Raw genomic sequence first — 26,236 nt, 5'->3', positions numbered from 1 at the left:
ACAAAAAACAGACAGGGGTACACAGAAGCTAGGGAAACGGGGCAGCTGCCCACAGAGACACCGTGAGCAACAAGAGTGGTGAACGAGCCGAGTCAAACCAGGAGAGAGCGAGGTACAAAACTCTGAGCAGGAGAGTGGTCAGAAAGCCAAGGTCAATAACATGCAGAGGATAAAGTAGTACAAGCAGCAGCAGCGAGCCAGGAAACAAGCATAGAAGAATCACAGTCAAAGGAGGAACAGGAAAGGCAGGTATAAATAGACAGTGGGCGGGAACTAGCTCCGTCTGGCCAGGCTGTTATAGGCTCTTCCACTCCTAAGCCTGCCATCCTGAGTGGTGGAAGATGGAGTCAGTCTCAGAGACATAGGAGCAGGTGCAGACTGATTGCCCACGGGCGTCGACACAGAACCGGTGTCTGGCAAATCCTTTACAGAGCTGTCTTACTATACAAATGTAAAATCCAAGTGGAAACCCAGAAGTTGGAAGCATGGTTACACCATTTCACTATACCCATGGACAGAAGAATGTTCTTATAATAAAAAAACAGCGGTCACGTTATCGAGCATATATATTTATTTTTTATTTCATTAGATACATTAAAGCTGTTATATGTACATATTTTTTTCCAATTCAAGGTCATAAATCATTTATAGAAGAACTAAAACGCAGAGATACAATCTAACAATATTCTACTTCTTGTAAATTGTTCCTTATTCTTCCAAACAGAGCTGAATCATGTGTGCTTTGTAAAGCATAGACAGACTCTTTTTACATGGGACTGCGACAGATCCTCAGATCCCATAAAGCACTGCTAAATATCAATGCTACAGATAGCAGAACATACTGAATATCTAAAGTAGATGCCCAGCCATTATGCACTTAATTTACCATATTTGTCCCTATTTCAACTCTTAGACCTATCTTCTGGTCATTTGGCAAATACTCCATGTGATTTGCCACTTTATCTTCAGGTCTTTACTTTTTCTGTGGCTGATATACTGTATATTCAGAATTTGTTTTCCGGAACAAAACCACTCCCTTGTACACAATATATCTCCTGTTAATTCAGTTTCACACTTTCTTAGCCTCATTCCTTATGAGATCCAAATGTTCTACTTAAGATCCACATTTAGCCACTTTCTCAACTCCTGACATCTTAAATTTCATTAGTTGTTAAATGCTATGTAAACATTTGTAAGGAAATTTTTGTATTGCTCTGTCCAAGCCAAGTCAGTCAGTCAGTCCGTCAGTCCAGCTTACCCGACGGCTCGGCTGAGATCAGGTCCTGAGTGTCTCACACGTGATCACTATTAGCGGGATCCTATTTAGGTTATGAACTTAGATGTGATAGTTATTAGGTGGAACCTGTGTGTAAGAGACACGCAGGACTCTTTCATCCGAGCTGTCAGGTAAGCTGAACGGACAGAAGCTGTATTGTTCTGTCTAAACCGAGTCCGTGTATACAGGATACTTAGAAGCTGTATTGTAAAAAAAAAAATATATGTTTTAAATAAGTAAATGTAAAAGTTGTTTATAAAACATGGATTAATATATATTAATAAATACAATTTCCTTTTAATGGTGTACATAGTCTTTAAGTTGAACATTTCCCAATGCTTTTTGAGAATTTTTTACAACTATTTAGTTTGAATTTGTCACATTTGTTTTACATTTCTTTGGGCATGACTTTAAGGCGAGTCCATTTCTATATAGTGCCGTAACACTTTTCCGGTTTCTAGATGGTGGCCTGTATGGTTGTCATGGTGGTAGCCATGGAGGAGATCAAGAACCAAACAGAGCAGTATTTAGCCTTGTGTAATATTCTAAATTACAATTTAATGTGATGGGACATGGGACTCCAATATGTCACCATTGAGCATCCCTCCCCACCCCCCCCCGGTTAGGTCTTTCTAACAATCCACCCGTGATTGTGAACCATGAAATGCATTAGTTTAATCCATTACATCCAATCTAATAGACAGTAGGAGGCTGCTTTTAAAGGTGGCATATTATTTGCTAGGCCTTTGTGCAGTTTCATATGTGGTATGTCCGCCCCGGTTTTCAGTGAATACGGATTTTAAATTTGTATTAAACCACGGGATCATTTACTTTAAGATTTGGCTAGCAGGATGTAAATAATGATGTGTTAAGGCAATCAATTTTTAAGAAATGGCAAAATGCTTTACTAGGTTAAGAGTAAGAAGAATGATGTGACTATTTCAAAATCCTCCCCCTTCTGTCTGCTTTGAATTGAAGAATTACCCACCAGGCAGGCTTTATAAAAATAAGGGCGACAGAGCATTGCCTCTTACTCGATTTATCTTCTTACAGCAGGGGGGGGGGGGGGGGGTTTGTTCCCCTCATGAATACAGTAAATTTATAACTAGGAGTCCGTTGTACTCTTTGTGAAGCTTGAATAGCCGAACGGCACAATATTTGTGCCATTTTGGCCAATAGTGGTTTGGACCTGTACCCATGCTATGCGGTCTTTACATGGGCTGGCATAGTAGGACGACAGATCCATTTTATTATTCAGGCAAAGTGATTGGAGCTTGGTAGTAGGGGGATTAAAGTATTACCTTACCCAAGGACTAGTCTAGCGATGGTCTGGCTCCATGTCTATCATTACTCCTCACAACCACACAGATCAGGTGAACAGTGATGGTAGATTCTAGAACTCAGGACAATTTCTTTTTGCCCCCCCCCCCCCCATCGGAGGAAAAAAAAACAAAAAAAAAAAACACAATTAAGACTCTAGTATAGGAAAAATCGCCTATTTGCCTTAGCAATCAAATAATGCCTGGTATTGTACTCAGGATAAGGGAAACATCTTATTGGTCATCTAGTCAACGCTGCATTGGCATTGTGCTGCATTGGCATTGTGCTGCCAGTATAGAAGCCTTGGTACATTTGGTGGTCTTGAGGGAGACCCTGTCCCTTCTCAGATAGTAGTCTTCAATTCTCCACAGTACCTTTTAATAAGAATCTCTTGGCACCCACCACCCATATGTACGCCAATGAATGCATAGTGTTTTGCCAGCATTAGAGTGATCTTTTTGGCAAACTTCATTGGCACTACTGACATCAGAGGGCCACACGTACAGAATCAGAATTTGTGGTTACGGTCTGTAGAGGTATAATTTCTTTCTTCCCTTCTTTCTCTGGTGTCTTTTTTTTCCTTTAGAACAAAATAAAACTTTTATTTAGTTATATAGACTTCACATAACTGATAGGGTCAATAGAACATTTTGTTTGACCTTGAACTTAGTCAGTATGCATTGATAAATTTATGTCTTACAAAACAAAGTACAACATTTACTTACATTACAATAAAGCCAACTCAACTATTACCTGAATACGTTCTTCGCTATTTCCATCTTATCTAGCATGCTTGGATTAGCACCTCAAAAGCCCTACTTCCATAGACCTATGGTTTCCATAACTTGCACTGATGAAGGCTAATAGGCTTAAAACTAAAGTTGGAATATATGGCTGTATCTGTGCAATACTCCACTGGTTCTGGATGCATAGTTTGCCACTAGGGGGAAAAGGAGTAATTTGCATTTCTCCACCTATTCCATAATTAGAATTAAAGTCCTTTTTATGTAGATATGTGATGGAACTGCGTAAGTAACTTCAGTTTTAAAGAGTGCTTTGCTGTCTCATCATTTGATCCGATCAGTTGATATGCTAAAACTGATCACTTGTCTAAATTGTATCATTGGACTTACCCGATTTCCACCTCTTCTATGGTATCAGGCAATGGTTTATTCACAGTCTCAGGCAAAAAGTAGATAAGTAGTCCAGATAGCATTGGTGCACCTCCATATATCAGCAGAGGCAAGAAGGGATAAAAGTCACCCGACAACTTTACCAGAGGAGCCACAATGCCACCTAAGCGCGCCATTGTGCTACCCAAACCAAGACCACTCTGTCTGAAAATAAAATCAGGATATTAGAGTTACATACAATGTATTTTTAAATTCTTCCTGCATATCTAATTAGATAAATATATTCTGGAGATCTTGTATTAATCAATTTGATCCTAAAATACATTCTAACTAACTTTTAGTTAACTGCATCTGTGTCTAATCTGACAGGCAAGACTGAATGATGCACAATACGTCCATATCGTGAAGTTAAATACACTTATAACATTCCAGATCCAAATATAATTTATACCAGTAGACATCGAATAGGAGTTTGGGCCATTTTGAACCCATATAAGGACAATGGACTGGATAGTTTGGTCAAAATGAGAACTGTGCAATAAAATCTGTTTGTAAACAGTTCTAGACCATCGGAAATGTTTGTATTTCTTTGCTACCTAAGACTACGGCCGAATGAATGAGTGATTAAGCGATTTTATGCTCCTCACTAATCATTTGATCATTTTTAGATGATTATTGCTTTCTAGAAATGTACAGCAATGAACATTTCCCCTGTAAACATTGCCCTGGATTTAATGTTTAAACTACAGGTCTATGAATGCCTGTATAGACATAAATAATCCATAGGTGTAAAGGATCTGCCAGGCACAGCTTCGGGGTTAACTCCCATAGGTAATCAGTCTGCACCTGAATCTACGTCTCTGAGACTGACTCCATCTTCCACCACTCAGGATGGCAGGCTTAGGAGTGGGAGAGCCTATCGCAGCCTGACCAGACGGAGCTAGCTCCCGCCCTCTGTCTATTTATACCTGCCTTTCCTGTTCCTCCTTTGCTTGTGATTCTTCTCGTGTGGTTTCCTGGCCCAGCTACAGCTCCTAACTATTTGATCCTGCTCCATACTGACCCTGGCTTACGGACTACTCTCCTGCTCTGCGTTTGGTAACTCGTGCTCTCCTGGTTTGACTTGGCTCGTTCACCACTCTGGTTGCTCACGGTGTTGCCGTGGGCAACTGCCTCTTACCCTTTGCTTTGTATTCCCTTGTATGTTTGTCTCGTGCACTTACTGAGCGTAGGGACCGCCGCCCAGTTGTACCCAGTTGCCTAGGGCGGGTCATTGCAAGTAGGCAGGGACAGAGTGGCGGGTAGATTAGGGCCAGTGGCGGATTATCATTAGGGCGTTTCGGGCGGTCGCCCGGGGCCCAAGACTGCCAGGGGGCCCAAGGCTCCCAGGGAGCCTATGATCGCCCGAACCCCCTCATGCCCAGTGGCGTCGCTAGCACCGGAGGGAGCCCCGGTGCCAGGACCGCACCTGTCAGGCGAGGGGAGCTTTGCTTCTACTTAGCAGCCGTGGTCTGTGCTGCTTTAGAAGCTCCCCCTCCAGCCCCCCTTCCCTGCTCTAAACATCTCTGCTGCTAGCTGTCGGGACATGGGGGAGGGGAGACTGTCGGCGGGCTCTGTGCTGTGAGCAGGAGAAGAGCTGCAGTGAAGACTTAAAAGGTAAGTGCATGTGTGTTTAATATCCATATTCATGTGTGTTTAATATCCATATTCATGTGTGTTTAATGTCCATATTAATGTATGTTTAATGTCCATATTCATGTATGTTTAATGTCCATATTCATGTGTTTACAAGGTGTACTTTGTGTATAATGTGCATACTCGTGTATAATGTGCCTACTTAGTGTATAATGTGCATACTCGTGTGTACTTTGTGTACTATGCATACTTTGTGTATAATGTGCCTACTTTGTGTACTTTGTGCATAATGTGTGTACTTTGTGTACTGTGCGTACTTTGTGCATAATGTGCGTACTTTGTACTGTGCGTACTTTGTGCATAATGTGTGTACTGTGCGTACTTGGTGCATAATGTGGTACTTTGTGTACTGTGCGTACTTTGTGCATAATGTGCCTACTTTGTGCGTACTTTGTGCATAATGTGCGTACTTTGTGCATAATGTGGTACTTTGTGTACTGTGCATACTTTGTGCATAATGTGCCTACTTTGTGCATAATGTGCCTACTTTGTGTACTTTGTGCATAATGTGCGTACTTTGTGCATAATGTGCGTACTTTGTGTACTTTGTGCATAATGTGCGTACTTTGTGCATAATGTGGTACTTTGTGTACTGTGCATACTTTGTGCATAATGTGCGTACTTTGTGTACTTTGTGCATAATGTGCGTACTTTGTGCATAATGTCCTTACTTTGTGCATAATGTGCGTACTTTGTGCATAATATGGTACTTTGTGTACTGTGCGTACTTTGTGCATAATGTGCCTACTTTGTGTACTTTGTGCATAATGTGCGTACTTTGTGCATAATGTGCGTACTTTGTGCATAATGTGGTACTTTGTGTACTGTGCATACTTTGTGCATAATGTGCCTACTTTGTGTACTTTGTGCATAATGTGCGTACTTTGTGCATAATGTGGTACTTTGTGTACTGTGCGTACTTTGTGCATAATGTGCCTACTTTGTGTACTTTGTGCATAATGTGGTACTTTGTGTACTTTGTGCATAATGTGCGTACTTTGTGCATAATGTGCCTACTTTGTGTACTTTGTGCATAATGTGCGTACTTTGTGCATAATGTGCGTACTTTGTGCATAATGTGCGTAATGTGCGTACTTTGTGCATAATGTGCGTACTTTGTGCATAATGTGCGTACTTTGTGTACTGTGTGTACTTTGTGCATAATGTGCGTACTTTGTGCATAATGTGCCTACTTTGTGCGTACTTTGTGCATAATGTGCCTACTTTGTGTACTTTGTGCATAATGTGTGTACTTTGTGCATAATGTGCGTACTTTGTGCATAATGTGGTACTTTGTGTACTGTGCGTACTTTGTGCATAATGTGCCTACTTTGTGTACTTTGTGCATAATGTGGTACTTTGTGTACTGTGCGTACTTTGTGCATAATGTGCATAATGTGCATAATGTGCATAATGTGCGTACTTTGTGCATAATGTGCCTACTTTGTGTACTGTGTGTACTTTGTGCATAATGTGCGTACTTTGTGCATAATGTGCCTACTTTGTGTACTTTGTGCATAATGTGCCTACTTTGTGCATAATGTGCCTACTTTGTGCATAATGTGCCTACTTTGTGTACTGTGTGTACTTTGTGCATAATGTGCGTACTTTGTGCATAATGTGCGTACTTTGTGTACTGTGTGTACTTTGTGCATAATGTGCCTACTTTGTGTACTAGTGTTTAGGTAGTGTTAGCAATAGTTACGGCGCGGCAGGGTGGTGGTGGAGAAGGGGGGCCCAAGTTTGGGTAACAGCCCAGGGCCCATGGTCTTCTTAATCCGCCACTGATTAGGGCTCACTTGTTAGTTTCCCTACCCCCATCGTTACATAATCACAAGCCCATACCTAGTCTACCCTGGTCCCTGACACCACTATGGACCCCCTTGAGACCCTGGCTCAGCAAATGCAGGGTCTCTCCCTACAGGTCCAGGCCCTGGCTCAGAGGGTCAACCAGCCTGAAGCTACCTTGGTAGTTCCCCTCACCTCACCTCCTGAACCCCACCTCAAATTGCCCGACCGGTTCTCAGGGGACCGGAGGGCTTTTCTCTCCTTTCGGGAGAGTTGTAGGCTTTACTTTCGCTTAAAGCCTCATTCCTCAGGTTCTGAGAACCAGCGGGTGGGTATAATTATGTCCCGGCTCCAGGAAGGGCCCCAAGAGTGGGCCTTCTCCTTGGCTCCTGACGCCCTTGAACTTTCCTCCGTTGATCGTTTCATTTCTGCTCTCGGACTCATTTATGACGAGACTGACAGGACTGCCTTTGCCGAGAGTCAGCTGGTGACCTTACGTCAGGGTAAGAGACCTGTTGAGGAGTATTGCTCTGACTTTAGGAAGTGGTGCGTAGCTTCTCGGTGGAATGACCCTGCCTTAAGGTGCCAGTTTAGGTTGGGTCTGTCGAATGCCCTGAAAGACCTACTCGTTAGCTATCCCTCTTCTGACACCCTAGACCAGGTTATGGCTTTAGCGGTACGACTTGACCGACATCTCACGGAACAACAACGTGAAAGTTTATGTGTTTTCTCTATTTGACTCCCCCATGATGCCTCCCGAGGTTCCGTTGCTTCGTTCCTCCCCGGAAGTCTCGGAGGTACCTATGCTACTCGGGGCCTCCGTGTCCCCCCAACAACGTAGAGATTTCCGCAGGAAGAATGGTCTCTGCTTCTACTGTGGGGATGACAAGCATCAAGTGAACAACTGTCCTAAGCGTAAGAATGCAGCCGGAGAACTTCCGCGCCTAAGTGATCATCGGGGAGGTCACTTGGGCGCACAGGTATTTCCCGTAAATATGAAACTTAATAAGATCTTGCTTCCCTTTCAGGTCTCTTTTGGTGGTAGGTCTGCTACCGGCAGTGCCTTCGTGGATTCAGGGTCCTCTGCTAATATCATGTCTGTGGAATTTGCTATGTCTCTTGCTATGCCTTTGATTGATTTGCCTAAACCTGTCCCGGTAGTGGGTATCGACTCCACTCCTCTTACTAATGGTTATTTTACACAGCATACCCCTGTTTTTGAACTCCTTGTTGGCTCCATGCATTTGGAGCAGTGCTCTGTACTGTTGATGCAGGGATTATCGTCCGATTTGGTTTTAGGCCTTCCCTGGTTGCAGTTGCATAATCCCACGTTTGACTGGAATACTGGGGAGCTTACCAAATGGGGTAATGAATGTTTGACGTCATGTTTTTCTGTTAATTCTATTTCTCCCCCTGAGGAGGTGAACACGCTACCTGAGTTTGTGCAGGACTTTGCTGATGTTTTCTCTAAGGAGGCCTCCGAAGTGTTACCTCCTCATAGAGAATACGATTGCGCTATCGAATTGGTACCAGGAGCTAAGCTTCCTAAGGGTAGGATATTTAATCTTTCTTGTCCCGAACGTGAAGCCATGAGAGAGTATATCCAGGAATGCCTGGCCAAGGGTTACATTCGCCCCTCTACTACTCCGGTAGGTGCTGGCTTCTTCGTAGGGAAGAAGTATGGTGGTCTTAGGCCATGCATTGACTACCGTAACCTGAATAAGGTCACTGTAAGGAACCAGTATCCCCTTCCTTTGATTCCTGATCTCTTTAAATCAGGTTCAGGGGGCCCAATGGTTCTCTAAGTTTGATCTACGGGGGGCGTATAACCTTATCCGCATCAAAGAGGGGGATGATTGGAAGACTGCGTTTAACACGCCCGAAGGTCATTTCGAATACCTAGTCATGCCCTTTGGGTTGTGTAATGCTCCGGCGGTCTTCCAGAATTTCATAAATGAGATTTTGAGAGATTACCTGGGGATATTTCTTGTAGTGTACCTTGATGACATACTGGTGTTTTCCAAGGACTGGTCCTCCCACATTGAGCATGTCAGGAAGGCGCTCCAGGTCCTTCGGGAAAACAAACTGTTATCAAAAACCGAAAAATGTGTGTTTGGGGTACAGGAGATACCATTTTTGGGTCAAATCCTCACTCCTCATGAATTCCGCATGGACCCCGCCAAGGTTCAGGCTGTGGCGGAATGGGTCCAACCTGCCTCCCTGAAGGCGTTAGTGTTTTTTGGGGTTCGCTAATTATTACAGGAGATTTATTGCTAACTTCTCGGTCATCGCTAAGCCTCTTACGGACCTCACTCGCAAAGGTGCTGATCTCCTCCACTGGCCTCCTGAGGCTGTCCAGGCTTTTGAGGTCCTTAAGAAGTGCTTTATCTCGGCCCCGGTGCTGGTTCAGCCCAACCAAATGGAGCCATTTATCGTGGAAGTTGACGCATCTGAGGTGGGAGTGGGGGCTGTCTTGTCCCAGGGTACCAGGTCCCTCAGCCATCTCCGCCCCTGAGCCTACTTCTCCAGGAAGTTTTCGCCCACTGAGAGTAACTATGATATTGGCAACCGCAAACTCTTAGCCATTAAATGGGCATTTGAAGAGTGGCACCACTTCCTGGAGGGGGCTAGGCACCAGGTAACGGTCCTTACTGACCACAAGAATCTGGTTTTCCTAGAATTTGCTCGAAGGTTAAACCCGAGACAAGCTCGATTCAACTTTTTGGTTACCTATAGGGCTGGGTCTAAAAATATTAAGGCCGTTGCACTGTCGCGTAGCTTCATGGCCAGCCCTCCTTCGGAGGAAGATCCTGCTTGTATTTTGCCTCCCGGTATAATCATTTCTTCTATTGATTCTGATTTAGTCTCTGAAATTGCAGCTGATCAAGGTTCAGCTCCCGGGAACCTTCCGCAGGACAAGCTGTTTGTTCCCCGGCAATACCAGCTAAGGGTACTTAGGGAAAATCATGACTCCGCACTATCTGGTCATCCAGGGATCCTGGGTACCAAACACCTCATTGCCAGAAAGTATTGGTGGCCTGGGTTGCCTAAAGACGTTACGGCCTACGACGCCACTTGTGAGGTTTGTGCTAGGTCCAAGACTCCCAGGTCCCGACCAGCGGGCTTACTACGTTCGTTGCCCATTCCCCAGAGACCTTGGACACATATCTCCATGGATTTTATCACCGATTTGCCTCCATCCCAATGCAAGTCGGTGGTGTGGGTGGAAGTGGACCGCTTCAGTAAGATGTGCCACTTTGTGCCCCTCAAGAAACTACCCAACGCCAAGACGTTAGCTACCTTGTTTGTCAAACACATCCTGCCTCTCCATGGGGTCCCTGTCAATATTGTTTCGGACAAAGGGGTACAATTTGTTTCTTTGTTTTGGAGAGCCTTCTGTAAAAAGTTGGAGATTGATCTGTCCTTCTCCTCTGCCTTCCATCTTGAAACCAATGGCCGAACTGAGAGGACTAATCAATCTCTAGAACAATATTTAAGGTGTTTCATCTCTGACTGTCAATATGATTGGGTCTCATTCATTCCCCTCGCCGAATTTTCCCTTAATAACTGGGTCAGTAACTCGTCAGGGGTCTCCCCCTTTTTCTGTAATTTTGGGTTTAATCCACGGTTCTCCTCCGTTTACCTCGGGATTGTTGGAACTACCAGGTGAGAGGTCGTTCATCGGGAACTGTGCACAGTCTGGGCCCAGGTTCAGAAGAACCTAGAGGCGTCCCAGAGCGTACCAAAAACTCAGGCTGATAGAAAACGTTCTGCTAACCCCTTGTTTATGGTCGGGGATCTGGTGTGGTTATCGTCTAGGAAGTTGCGCCTTAAGGTCCCGTCCAAGAAGTTTTCTCCCCGGTTTATTGGGCCATATAAGGTCATTGAAGTCCTCAATCCGGTCTCCTTCCGGCTGGAGTTACCCCCATATTTTCGTATACACGACGTGTTTCATGCCTCCCTCCTTAAACGCTGCTCACCGTCCTTGGCTCCCTCGAGGAAACCTCCTGTTCCCGTTCTCACCCCTGAGGGGGTGGAATTCGAGGTGGCCAAGATTGTGGACAGCAAGATGGTCCAAGGCTCCCTCCAGTACCTGGTCCATTGGAGAGTACCAGGTCCACTTAGAAAGGGTCCGGTGGCCCCTCATAAAAGGGGGGGGGGTACTGTAAAGGATCTGCCAGGCACAGCGTCGGGGTTAACTCCCATAGGTAATCAATCTGCACCTGAATCTACGTCTCTGAGACTGACTCCAGCTGCCACCACTCTGGCTGGCAGGCTTAGGAGTGGGAGAGCCTATCGCAGCCTGGCCAGATGGAGCAAGCTCCCGCCCTCTTTCTATTTATACCTGCCTTTCCTGTTCCTCCTTTGCTTGTGATTCTTCTCGTGTGGTTTCCTGGCCCAGCTACAGCTCCTAACTATTTGTTCCTGCTCCATACTGACCCTGGCTTACTGACTACTCTCCTGCTCTGCGTTTGGTACCTCGTGCTCTCCTGGTTTGACTTGCCTCGTTCAACACTCTGGTTGCTCACGGTGTTGCCGTGGGCAACTGCCCCTTTCCCTTTGCTTTGTATTCCCTTGTATGTTTGTCTCGTGCACTTACTGAGCGTAGGGACCACCGCCCAGTTGTACCCCGTCGCCTAGGGCGGGTCGTTGCAAGTAGGCAGGGACAGAGTGGTGGGTAGATTAGGGCTCACTTGTTCGTTTCCCTACCCCCGTCGTTACAATAGGGAGATAATCCACCATTTGTACGAAAAAGCCTTCAAGCCTTTGTGTCTATGTAAAGAAGGAAGGGGATCCAAATTGGCATGACTACTTCAATGTGCGGATCAGCGGGGGGGGGGGGGGGATATGGCAGGGTTTGAGCCCCATTATAAAAGAAAAAAAAACACACAATAAGCACACTTAAAATGTTACAAAATATATTATTTAAAGGAGACCCTATAATACAGAAAAACCTCCAGACATGGCAGTTGGAAACAAACAATGCAGTATCAAAGAATAAGTCAATACCAATAAAAAGAGTTCTTACAATGGTGGTCAATGAACCTATGATACAATGTGAGTGAAGATGCCCCACATGTTACCGGCTTTACCATCAGGTCTCATTTATATTATTTAACCTTTTGTATCGTATGGTCTGTTAATTAAACCTTTCCATGTGTGGTTTGTCCCGATGCCTATCCAGAGGCTAGGATTTGCATCTGGCACATTATTGTGCATTTTTAAGGGTTCTTATGTCTTTTTGGTGTGTAAATAAAATAATTTTCCACAGAGGTGCAGTACGATATTCGTGTTTTTCCTTTTTGGTAGCATGTATGGACCCATTAAAAAGACAAGACTGTAGCTAGCAAAATCATTAGCGTATACACGAGTATTAAAATTAGCACTTTTAATGTACAGACGTATAAATTATTGCTCTACTATTGGGGAAGATGCATACTGATGTCTTAGTACAAATTAAGTCATTTGTGAATGGTGGAAAATGTAACCATTTCACAAGTGTATTCCACAGTGTACGTCTGCAGCCTCTGGGTTATTGAGAATGTAGCCTGCCAGAACATGGAGATGTTTATTTGATGTATTTTAAATATCTAACGTGTATAGGTCAAGAAATAATTACACCCAAAGCTCCTTAATTAGTTATAATACATTGTTAATAAATGATTAGATGTTCCTCCAGTGCGAACTCTTCTGCTATCCAAGCGCTTTACACTTTAAAAACTGTATTCTCACTTAGGCTATATTCACATTTCGTTATGTGAACACATTTTCAAGCATCAGACCCAATGGTGCCCCTTTCAGTAGTGACAAGTAATGTACCCCTAAAGCCAGGGGCGTAACTAGGAAAGAATTGGCCCCATAGCAAACTTTTGATACCCCCCTCACCTGGGTATCACTCAACCCCCCCTTGTAGATAGTGCCTCCCTATAGATTCCGCCTCTGAAAGTCCCCCGAAGTTCTCCATGACAATCCTTGGATTTATGTCGTCTGCGCAGTTCAATAAAATCGAAAGGCGCGCTGGTCACACATGCGCACAAGCGCGACCGGCTCACAAGTCATTTCTATGGAGCTGCAGACAGACCCAGGAAGTCCGAGGTTTGTCATAGAGAACTTCGGGGGACTTTTGGTCCCCCGTTCTCCTTATCGCTGCCAGCGGTCACACATGTATCCCCTATCCTGTGGATAGGGGATGCATGTCTTTTGTAGAAACAACCCCTTCAGTGGCGTCGCGCTGTAGCAGCCATAGCGGCTGCTAGCAGAGCCTCTGGCCATGAGAGGGGGGAGCCTGTGCCGGCGGGAGAAGCGGGCCCCCTCATGCTGCAGGCCCCGTAGCAGCCGCTACGTGCTACGCCACTGCCTAAGGCTACGTGCTAACTATGACAAGTCATCTCTATGGCCAAGTAAGCAAAGGCCTGTAACGAACCACAGAGCCATTGGCATGGGTACAGTGGAGGGATTTGAAAGGCTCGTATGTGTCTAGTTGTTATTTCTACAATACAAACCTATTACTGGGGTTTTCCACAAGGTCAGAAAAGATATTTCACTTAACTATTATAAAAACATTGAATATATTCCTTCTTTAATCACTAAGTAAAAACATCAGCACATTGAATGATCACATTCAGCCTGTTACTGCACAGATGTTTGGGTGACGCTCCAGAGCAGAGATTGCAACCACCTGGGATATAGTTGCTGGACGTCTGCGGAGTAATAAACGCCCGCTTCACGTGCACTAGAATAAGATAGACCTTACAATATAAGTAAGAGTGGACGTCTGAAAAAAATATTCAAATGTTGTTATTTAGTGTCCTAGCTGCATCTTTCCAATTTTATAATGTCTCAACCCTGAAAGTCATTAAATGGAAACATTAAATCTTGACTCCTTTACCATGAACTGGCTCTACGCTAATACCTTCTGAGTCCTATAGGGAAATGCTGCTCGTGTTCCCGTGATTGAACTATCTGGTATATATTTTCAGTCACTTGAAGAAAATACTTCTGTTATATAACTAGAATGATTAAACAGCAATATCCTATTTGTTTAGAGGGGAGGGGGGCCAAACAGACAAAAAAAAAAAAGGGGTATAGGCTAGGGTATGTATACGTATTCTTTTTTAAGTCTTGATTAAAAAAAAAAAAAATCTATTGTTTTGTGTCTACAGCTCTTATGCAGATCTGTGTCTCTGTGGTCGTAGACTACAAATAGAACAGCTGTAGTCTGATCCTGCCATATCAGGTAAAGTGCCATTTGCTTTTCAGAGAATCCTTATTGCGAACAAGGGGGGCAAGGGCATAGCTACCAGGGTAGCTGACATAGCAGTTGCTCTGGGGCCAAGTAGCAAGTGTTGAGGTGCAATAGTTGATCACAGTGGACAGTAGCGTAACAACCGCTGTGGCAGCCATAGCGGCTGCTACAGGACCCGCAGCACTGTTTGTGTAAATGGCGTCTGTATTCTGTGGCTGGAAGTAGCAGAGACATTTTTGAAAGAGGTTAACAAGCGTCATGCCTCCTCTCTTCATACATCGAATACTGGCACCACAAATGTGCTTTAGAGAGAGATCAATGTATCTTAACCCCTTCAGGACCCAGCCTGTTTTGGCCTTCTGGACCCAGCTGATTTTTTCAAATCTGACATGTGTTAATTTATGTGGTAATAATGTTGGAATGCTTTTACCTATCCAATCGATTCTGAGATTGTTTTCTCGTGACGTGTTGTACTTAAGGTTAATGAAAAAAATGTTGTCGATAATTTTTGTATTTATTTCTGAAAAACACCACAATTTAGAAAAAATTTGCAAAAATTAGCATTTTTCTAAATTTAAACGTATCTGCTTGTAAAAAAGATAGTAATACCACACAAAATAGTTACTAGTTCACATTTCCCATATGTCTACTATATGTTTGCATCGTTTTTTGAACATCCTTTTTTTTCTGGGACGTTACAAGGCTTGGAACTTTAGCAGCAATTTCTCATATTTTCAAGAAAATTTCAAAAGGCTATTTTTTCAGGAACCAGTTCAGTTCTGAGGTGGCTTTGAGGGCCTTATATATTAGAAAATTGCCAGAAGTCACCCCATTTTGAAAACTGCACCCTCAAGGTATTCGAATCAGCATTCATAAAGTGTTTTAACCCTTTAGGCGTTTCACAGGAATTTTTGGCCGAAATTCATTTCTAATAAAAAATATTTTTTGTAACACAAAAGGTTTTACCAAAGAAATGCAACTTAATATTTATTGCCCAGATTCTGCAGTTTAGAAATATCCCACATGTGGCCCTAGTGTGATAATGGACTAAAGCACCGGCCTCAGAAGCAAAGGAGCACCCAGTGGATTTTGGTCCTCCTTTTTTTATAGAATATATTTTAGGCACCATGTCAGGTTTGAAGAGGTCTTATGGTGCCAAAACAGTGGAAATACCCCAAAAGTTACCCCATTTTGGAAACTACACCCCTCAAGGAATTTATCTAGGTGTATAGTTAGCATTTTGACCACACAGGTTTTTCGCTAAATTTATTAGAATAAGTCTGTAAAAATGAAAATCTACTTTTTTTCTGAAAAAACATAGAAATTTTTAAAACAAGAATAAAGCAAATGCACCCCAACATATGAAACTCAATGTCTCCCGATTATGGCAATATCCCATATGTGGTAATAAACTGCTGATTGGACCCACAGCAAGGCTCAGAAGGGAAGGAGCGCCATTTGGATTTTGGAGCAAGGATTTGCTGGATTGGTTTTCGGTTCTAAAATCAGGGGAAACCCTCTAAAAGTGACCCCATTTTGGAAACTACACCTATCAAGGAATTTATCTAGGGTTTTTTTGCAGAATTTAGTGGAAGTAGGCAGTGAAAATGAAAATCTACTTTTTTTCGGAAAAAGCATAGAAATTTTAAATTTTTACAAGGAATAAAGGAAAAAAAGAACCACAACATTTGTAAAGCATTTTCTCCTGATTACGGCAATACCCCATATGTGGTAAATAAACTGCCGATTGGACCCATGGCAGTGCTCAGAAGGGAGGGAGCGCCATTTGGATTTTGGAGCACGGATTTTGCTGGATTGTTTTTCGGTGCCACGCCGCCTTTGCAACGCCCTGGAGGGACCAAAACAGTGGAAGCCCCCAAGTTACCCCATTTTGGAAACACCCCTCAAGGAATTTATTAGAATTAGGCAGAGAAAATTAATATCACAATTTTTTTCCACTAAAATGTTGCATTTTCTCATTTCCACAAGGGATAAAGGAGAAATAAACAACCAATTTTTGTAAAGCAATTTCTCCCGGGTATGGAAATACCCCACATTGGGTCATAATTTTTTTTTCATTATAAATGAATTAACCCTTTCAGGAATGATCCATTTTTTGCTTTCTTATTTTCGTTTTTCACTACCCACCTTCCAAGAGCCGTAGCTTTTTTCTTTTTCCGTCAGTAGAGTGATGTGAGGGCTTATTTCTTGCGGGAGGAATTGTAGTTTCTATTGGTGCCATTTAAAGTGCCATAAAAAGTACTGGGAAACTGAAAAAAAAAAAATAAATAAAAAAAAAAATCTGATTCCAATTTTTGGGGTTTTAGTTTTACAGCTTTCGGCGTGCGTTAAAAATGAAAACTACAGCGATTTTGGCGGTTTAAATGATTTAAGTTTTTACGGTGTTCACCGTGTGAGTTAAATAATGGTATATTGTAATAGTTCGGCCTTTAACGGACGTAGCGATATCAATTCTGTTTATTTTTTTTACTTTAGAAGAAAAATGGGAAAAGGTTTTTTGTTTTTTTTAACTTTTTTCTTTCTCACTACTAATAATTTTAATTCTTCTACACATTTTACTAGTCCCCATAGGAGACTTGTACCAGCGATCATTGGATCACAGGTACAATATGCTTCAATACTAATGTATTGCAGTATATTGTTATTTTTACAGGCTTCTGTAACCGCACGATCGCTGTTCCTGTCAGTTAGTCCCGGGTGTCAGCTGTAATACACAGCCGACACCCACAGCGTATGGAGCAGGCTCAGCACGTGAGCCCGCTCCATACATCAACCCCTGCATCATGACGTGCTATTAAGTCATAGTGCGCAAAGGGGTTAATGCACAGCGGATGGTGTGAATATTGCAATTTTCCACTGGCATGCCATTTTGGTCCATAATATGTCGTGCCCAGTTTGTGCCACTGAAGACAAATACCTTATAAAGCGTTAAGCGGGTTCTGCCGGGTATGGTGATGCCATATATGTGGGCGCAAACTGCTGTTTTGGCACGCTGCAGGGCTCAGAAGGGAGGGACACCATTTTGATTTGGAGCGCAGATTTTGTTTGGTAGTAGTTCAGTTTTGGGTTTCACTGGCATTTCAGTTTATAATGTGGGGGCATATGTAATCTGAGCGGAGAACATCAGGGTATAATAAGCGGGTATAATAATGCGGTAAATAAATAATAATTCATAGATGTGTGGCCGGTGTCGCACCAATAAATGGTGTCGGATGTTACCCGCTTTTAGAAAACACTGCACATTTTGCATCGCCATATACCGAGAGCCAGAACTTCTTTATTTTTTCACCACCGGAGCTGTGTGAGGATTTATTTGTTGCGGGACAATCTGTACTTTTCATTGATACCATTTTGCGATTTTTTTTTTGATCACTTTTTATAAAAAAAATTTGCAAGCCGGGTGACCAAAAACAAGCAATTCTGACAAATGTTTTTTCGTTTATTTTTTGCGGCGTTCACAGTGCACTATAAATGGCAATTTTACTTTATTCTGCGGGTCGGTACGATTACGGCGATGCCATATGTATATAGGTTTATTTATGTTTTGCAGCGTTTGCGCAATAAAATCACTTTTTTATAAAATAATTTATTTTCTGTGTCACCATATTCTGAGAGCCGTAACTTTTATTTTTCAGTCAAAAAAGCTGTGTAAGGGCTTGTTTTTTGCGGGACGGGTTGTAGTTTTTATCGGTACTATTTTCGGGTACATGCGACTTTTTGATCACTTTTTATTCTTTATTTTGGGAGGGGTGGTGACCAAAAAAAAAGCGATTCTGGTGTAGTTTTTTATTGATTTTTTTTTGGGGTGTTCATCGTGCGGGAGAAAAAAACATTAGTTTTATAGTTGGGGTCGTTACGAACGCGGTGATACCAGATATGTGTACTTTTTTTAACGTGTTCATTTTTTTCCTATAATGAAAGACTTATTATAGGAAAAAAATTCAGTGTTTGTTTATATAACTTATTTTTACACTTTTTTTAAAACATTTTTATTACTTTAACTATAACTTTTTTTTACTTGTCGCACTAGGGGACACTTAGACTTGCAGCTTTGATCGCTGCTAGAGTACATTACACTACACACGGAGTGTAATGTACTCTGACTGTCATTGTGACGTGACAGTCACACTGACAGGAAGCCTCGGAGGACCGGCAGGAGGCTGCTCCTCCGAGGCTTCCATACATGGCAACCTGGAGGTCATTGTCTGACCTCCGATTCCCACGACAAGCATCGGCAGCCCCCACAATCACTTCTTGGGGGCTGCCGATGTGCTTCAAACCACTTAAATGCGGCGACGGCAATCTGTCGCCGCATTTATGGGGTTAATTGCCAAAATCAGCGGCGATGGTCCGCTGACCGGCAAGGCTGGAATGTCAGCTGTCGGGAACTACTCCGCAACTGTACGTCCTGATGCGGGAACTAACCCTGCTGCAGGACGTACTATTGCGTACAGCGCAGGAAGGAATTGCGCAAAACACTGTTGCTGAATATATTAGTAAATCCAGAAGTGGAGTTTCACATCAGTCTTTGTTACTGTATATATCAGATGTGACAAGTTTCCTAAATAAGCCTAATGTCTATGGTACATTTATTTTTAATGATTTTATGTTTCATATTTGGTCGCTCACCGTTTTAATGGTACAGTATTAGAGCTTATTATTAATGCTTATGGTCAAAATTCATTTTCATGCGGTAAACATTCAAGTTAACATCCCAAAACTAAAAATTTATGGTTTATGTAAATTTGACAAGATTTTTATCTAGATTGTAATCAGATTAGTATACTTTTGTGAGGATTTTATGCAGGACAGCCTGCATAAAAATATAAAACGTGTACCACTGTTAATAAAGGTGGGAGGAATTCTTAATGTATGTCTTATTGTAAATCCTTCATGCTTTGGAGATAGTCTTGCTGACATTCATATGTAACATTTTATTAGGTTATATATTATTATGGGCCATTTAATTTAGGCTAACTTCTGGAAACCATATAAATTGTGTTAATTCAAAAAGCTTTGAAAATAGCAAATTCATGATTTCTGTAACAAGGAGTCATCTTCTCTTCCCTTTCTATTCTACTATTCGACTTATAAAGTGCTCAGGCACAAAGCCGAGCCCTATGCCAGTGTATGATACCGCCGCATGGCACCAAATTGATGATTGTTTCTAGGGGAGAATACCTCCATAATATGACATCCGAAGGACCATGGCATGATTTTTTTTTTGTCAGATACCGTAAGAAATGTATGCTTCTATATGAATTCAGAGGCATGTGGGGGCACTGAATGAACTTGGAACTTCAACAGTGTCAGAAATAGGGCTGTAAACTAGGCCTAGAATCTGAAATTATATTCTGAATACATTATGTGTACAGCGCTGTGGAATATGGTGGCGCTACACACCATTTAGCCATAATATTAAAAAAACCTGACAGGTGAAGTGAAGAACATTGATTATCTCCTTACAATGGCACCTAACAAGGAGAGGTACATATTAGGCAGCAAGTGAACAGTCCGTTCTTGAAGTTGATGGGTAAGGAACTTAGAGACTTTGACAAGGGCCAAATTGTGATGGCTAGAAGACTGGGTCAGAGCATCTCCAAATGGAAAGTGTTCTGGTGTGTTTCTAGTTTTCCGCAGTTAATACCTACCAAAAGTGGTCCATGGAAGGACAACCGGATAAACGGCAACAGGATCATGAGCACCCAAGGCTCATCGAGGCAAATGGGAAGTGAAGGCTAGCCCGTCTGAACTGTTCTCACAGAGGAACTACTGTAGCACAAACTGCTAAAAGAGTTATTGTTGGCTATGAAAAGTGTCAGAAAACACAGTGCATCGCAACTTTCTACATTTGGGGTTGCGTAGACCATCCAAGTGCCCACCGAAAGTGCCTACAATGGGCAAGTGAGCATCAGAACTGGACCACGAAGCAATGGAAGAGGGTTGCTGATGAATAAGGCTTTCTTTTACATCCTGTAGCAGACAGCCAGGTACATGTGCGTTGTTTACCTGGGGAAGAGAGGACAACAGGATGCACTATGGGAAGAAGACAAGCAGATGGAGGCAGTGTGATGCTCTGGGCAATGTTCTGCTGTGAATCCTTCAGGCCTGGTATTCATGTGGGAGTTAGACATGTACCACCTGCCTAAACATTGTTGCAGACCGAGTGCACCCCTTCATGGTAACAGTATTCTCTAATGGCAGTGGCCTCTTAGCAGAATAATGTGCTCTGCTGCACTGTAAAAAAATTAAAAGGATCAGCAATACTTTGAGGAACATGACAGAGAATTAAAAGATATTGACTTGGCATTTAAATTCCCCAGATCTCAGTTTGATCTGGTATCTGGGTGGGGGTGGGAGCGTTGGAAGAGTTCCATGGAGGCCGTACCTCACATCTTACAGGACTTAAGGAATCTGCAGGATCAGGAAATGGTAAAAATTAGAACCTCTATCAATTTAGAACCTCTACTTTGTATGGGAGCACGGGCTTAAAAAGCGGGCCGCGGCCGGCCGTGCCTGCAATCGAGGCCTTTAATTATGGGCACGGCCGTGTACATGAGGCCTTATACCAGGTTTGTGCCTGCCATTTGTGAAAATAGCTCAGGTGAGCACAATTTCATCTGTACCCTTCACCACTCTGTGACTAGGTGACCTGCACGATGTGGCACTGTGCTTTATCTTATTTAGGTTTAAAGAATCTGTGGCCAACGTCTTGGTGCCAGATACCACAAGACGCCTTCATAGGTTTTGGGATGTCCATTGTGAAAGTAATTAGAATATGTTTAAAAGATAACATTTTGCATGGACTCCATCTTGTATGGTAGGCGTCCATTTTGGATCATTGGAATCCATCTTTTGGCCTGAAGGAGCCATCTTGAGATTAATAAGTAAAAAGTAAATGTCAGCAGATGTCCTGAAGCAATTCTATGTTGTGTTCTTGAATTTAATGTTTTATTATTCTTGTAAGGAGCAGATCAAATAGCTTTGGCCGAATGGACAATGACATTGTTTACCAGAGGGAGGGGATTCAGCCCTGGAAGAAGCGCTCTGTTGAATTAATTTAAACTTATCTGCAGTCTCCATTCTCTAGTGAGATAAGAAGTAGACACATTAACTTGTGTATCAGAAATGTGTGTCTTCCCCATGGGACAAGGTTCAGGCCACCTGGGGCTTGGAGGGTGAAGAATTATTATAATGCATTGAAATATTCTCATTGGCTGAATCAGAGTCATTATCATATTGTAGATGATTGGCTTAAACTTAAGCCTACACCTTTCCTGTCATTATACTTATATACTTGTTTGGATCAATAAAGATCAGAGAAGGATTTTGAGCATACAAGCATGGTCTCTTGTGTCATCTTTTCTCTCAGATATATATATACATCTATTACCTATGATTTGGAAACTGGATAAATCACTGGAGGGCGGGTATCGGTTGACATACCCATTACAAATTTCAGTCTAATATATTTTGGCCCATGATTGCGTTAACACCATGACTCGACTTTTAAAAGTTGCTTTGGCAGCACAATATTGGGCAGGTGGTTTTAGTGAAAGGGCTGAACCGTGTATAATAAGATCTTCAATCACCTGGCACAGAAAACAGCATATCTGATGAAGAAGTTGCTTTCCTTACATAGCTAGAACATTTATAAGAAATTCATTACATCACTAGAATTTGGTGAGATCTTAAGCAACATTTTCTAAATCTATATTTTGCACTTTGTAAAGAAATGAAAGTGTGTGTGTGAGGGAAAAAAATAAAAATTATATATTTATTATTAGAGATGAGCGAACTTATGAAAAGTTCGGTTCGGCTAGTTCGCAGAATTTCATGAAAAAGTTCGATTCTGACCGAACCTGTAATTTCCGTGCGCCGAGCATGGTACTGTCCAGGGTGCTGAAAGAGTTAATGGGCTGCACTAACTCTTTCAGCAACCTTGACAGTACCATGCTCGGCGCGCGGAAAATATAATTTTAATGTAATAAAAAAATAAAATAAAAAAATGTCATGCTTACTTTCCTCCAGTCTGGCCTCCAGAGATGAAGTTTCATCCATATCGCCGCTGCAGCCAATCACAGGCTGTAGTGGCGGTCACGCACGTCAAGATGACGTCAGAAGGCCGGCCTCCAGGGATGACGCTTCATCCCACGTGACCGCCTCTGCAGCCAATCACACGCTCCTCTCCTGAAATACTCTGTGCTGCCTTAAACTCTGTGGACAGGTCAGGATCCTGTTTCTTTTAAATGCTGCTGGGGAACCCGCTCGATCCACTATATAAGGCTGCGCTACAGTGAAGCATTTAAAAGAAACAGGATCCTGACCTGTCCACAGACATGGAATACGGCAGCTCCAGTCCCATAGGGACTGCGAACGGGGCCCGTTCCATCCACACAGTTCAATTTGAAATGCGCGCCGTCCGGCGCCATTTTCCTGTGGACCGGAAGTCGCGGCCGGACAGTGTGGTGTTATAGGTAAGAAAATCAAAAGTAGGTTACTAGGAGGTAATTTCATAACTCCCTCTGACACAGAAGATACATCTGATTTGCATAGGAAATGCAGATCTTTGGCCATCAAAGGATGTCCACTGTCTGACAAATGTTTAATTGGCTCTTTCCTCACCAAGGTGCGAGATGTGCTGATTAAGGATTTGTCACTAGGGCTGACCAAACATCCTGACCAAACATCTAAAGCTATGCAAATGGATGCCTGTGGTGTGTCTGTCTGTGGACCAGGAGAAACATGGGAGAATGGCATGGTGTTCAAAGAAAGTATGATACATCAAGGCAAACCCCGTCATAATTTATATTTGTAATGACCCACATAGCTAGTTATGATCAGGGAAAATAGCCCTCATATATATGTCAAATTCAGATCCCTACACTCAGAGGAACTACCTGGGATTGGCTATTGGCTAAAAACATGGGCCTATTATAGTGGTGTTTGATATGCCCTGGTTGGTAAATGTCTGCACAGGTGAATGCAGGTAATATTATATTTCTAGGGGATTCCTGCAAGGACACATGATCACTTTTATGTTTCTCTATAGAAATACAACTGTGTAATGGGAGGAGTACCCTTCATTATCATATGAACAGCCTCCTCTCAGTGACATCACCAGCCAGTGAACTGGAGGGAAAAAACTGGGTTTAAAATGCCATGAGAAGTGAGGGTCAGTGTCAGTCGTTGGGGATCCATATCTCGGTTGGAGTGACTGCCCATATTTTCAGCTGTCCCCACAGCCAGGATATCGCCGCTGTACATCAGTAAGGTTTTGTTCTGTTTCTTTTATCCCTTTTATTTTCATAAACTGTTTGATTGCATTGTAACTGTATGTATATTTTTTATCTTTTATTCTGACAACTATTTTATGTATTGCACTGCACTATTGTGTATTAAATCTGAAATATTTATAAGTCTCTTCCTTGTAGTCTTACAGAACTTAATCTTCCGAAGGTGAGGAACGTTACCTGTATTTTATGTTCAATTTAGATAACCTGTGTTATAGGAACTGGTGTTAAGGGAACATAGAGACTTAGGCCCCTATTGCCTAGATAAGTATAGGTGGTGGTAGCATACTGTGGTATAAATTATTGGGGTGTTGGAAACTACGGGAGTAATTTAGCATAATCCTGTCATCTAGAGTAGGTGGGCGTGGATTTATGAGGTAAATTAATAAACTCAGTAGTGTAGTTCACCCCTGTGACGTGACCTGAGATCGGCGATCGTCACAGATTGGTGGCAGCGGTGGGATAGTGTTATTGTCATTTACACTGTTAAAGACGTTAAGTGTTTTGTTTAAGAAATTAACCTTTACACTTAAGGGCTGGAGTATCCTTGAAAAGAATACAACAGTCCACAAGGAAGAACTCAGTGCATACTATTTGTCAGCTAACATACACACGTGCAAAACAGTTTCCCTTCCCCTTCTTGTTTTTTCTTTTCTTTCTTTTATTTTGAAAAACCGCTGATAAGATGGCAGAGGTGTATAGAAATAAGAGGAAAGATGAACTGCTAGTCCTCTGTGAGGAGAGAAGGCTGGACGGAACGAACAAAAGTAAAGTGGATCTGATCCTAGCGTTGGTGGCAGATGATACACAGCTCCACCATTCCGAGGGAACAGAGCAGGAAACTTCAGCCTCAGAGGAACGGACAGGAGACTCAAGTCAGGAACTGGCTGGGCATGGCAGTACCAGCAGTACCAGGTCTCAAAACGGTATGGAGTCTTCTCTTTCTCTAATCCTCCAGCAGATTGGCAAATGTGATCCGAATATGCGGATGCAACTGGTGATGCAAGAGCGCCAAGCAGAACGAGAAGCTGCACAACGCCAAGCAGAGCGAGAAGCTGCACAACGCAAAGCAGAGTTTGCGGAACGTCAAGCGGAGCGAGAGTATGCAGAACGCCAGGCAGAGCGGGAGTACCAGCTCAAGTTGACCCAAATGCAGCTGCCAAGTGCTTCATCCTCACCTCAGGGTGAGCCCACGGACACAGTAAACCTTAAACCCCGTCTAGAGCGTTTCCCTGTCATGGAGAAAGACGGCGATCTGGATGTTTATCTAAAAGGTTTTGAAAAGGTCTGCCGACAATTCCAACTGCCACCTGCAGACTGGGCTAAGTATCTGACTCCAGGGCTGAAAGGCAAAGCTCTGGAGGTGTTTGCAGCCCTGCCCACCACTATCGATCAAGATTATGAGGCTATTAAAAAGGCCTTAATCCAACGATTTAACCTCACCCCAGAGGTATACAGGAAACGATTTCGAGCTTTGCAGCGCACGGGTACTGACAGTTACTCAGACCTGGCCGATGGACTAAAGATCCACTTCAGGCAGTGGACGCAGGGATTAGCTGTCAACACCTTTGAAGATTTGGAGGATCTGATGATCCTGGACCAGTTTCTCCACACCTGTCCTATGGAAGTACGACAGTTTATTTTGGACCGTGAGCCCAAGACCCTGTATAAAGCTGCCCAGATAGCGGATGTATATGCCGCCAACAGAGCGCCAGAGGCGCGAAAGCCTGCTGTTCCAGGCTGGAAAGGGGGAAAGCCCCCTATTAACACTTTTGCCCCTACTCGCAGATCACCAGGAGGTGTTGCCCCTGCCCCACATCCCAGGCCTGCTGTTGATAATCGCAGGTGTTTTGGTTGCAACCAAGTGGGGCATATCAGCACTGCTTGCCCAGAGAAGAGGAAAACTACCCCTTTGCCCAAACCATCTATTTTGTCCCCAGCAGTTTTGTTTGTGGGTGGGAGGGAGAGGGCATCTTGTGACAATTTACAAGCGGTCACTGTGGGCAAGACGGTTACCATGGGACTGAGGGACACTGGTGCCGAAATGACTCTTGTCCACCCAGAGCTTGTTTCTTCAGAAGACATTATCCCAGGAAAAACTCTAACTGTTTCTGGAGTTGGTGGTCTGATCCCGGCCTTACCCATGGCACGAGTTTACCTGGATTGGGGGGCGGGAAGAGGGATGATGGATGTGGGAGTGACGGATAAAATCCCCACTAATGTGTTACTAGGAACCGATCTGGGACGTTTAGTCTCCAGATATATTTCTTCAGACCTTGAGGAGGACTCTAGCGTACTTGCTGCCCCATGTGTGTCACCGCAGGTAGTATATGATAATAATGAAACTGTCAATACTATGGAATGTGATGACCCTGTGTCCAGCAATGTTATAGACTTACATAATGTTACTGTGCTTAGTGATAGCCTAGACTCATCTAACAATGCATTGGATATAGACTGTATA

At 43.1% G+C, this 26,236-nt stretch overlaps 1 protein-coding gene across 1 annotated transcript in view; it reads right to left on the bottom strand.

Annotated features, from left to right (window-relative positions):
• Nucleotides 1-2,755: 2,755 nt before the first annotated feature.
• LOC142660235 (solute carrier family 22 member 6-A-like) overlaps nucleotides 2,756-26,236 on the bottom strand; it is a 77,917-nt gene continuing 54,436 nt past the window's right edge. Inside the window, exons 9-10 of the mRNA XM_075836818.1 lie at nucleotides 3,730-3,933; nucleotides 2,756-3,176 (exon numbers count right to left, since the gene is read on the bottom strand). Coding sequence (XP_075692933.1) covers nucleotides 3,083-3,176; nucleotides 3,730-3,933 — 298 coding nt within the window. The 3' untranslated portion in view covers nucleotides 2,756-3,082. The remainder of the gene's footprint in view (nucleotides 3,177-3,729; nucleotides 3,934-26,236) is intronic.

The sequence above is a fragment of the Rhinoderma darwinii genome, chromosome 9 (assembly GCF_050947455.1).
Source record: "Rhinoderma darwinii isolate aRhiDar2 chromosome 9, aRhiDar2.hap1, whole genome shotgun sequence".
Lineage (NCBI taxonomy): Eukaryota > Metazoa > Chordata > Amphibia > Anura > Rhinodermatidae > Rhinoderma > Rhinoderma darwinii.
Note: the sequence above shows the minus strand (reverse complement) of the source record. Positions and strands in the feature narration are given on the sequence as shown.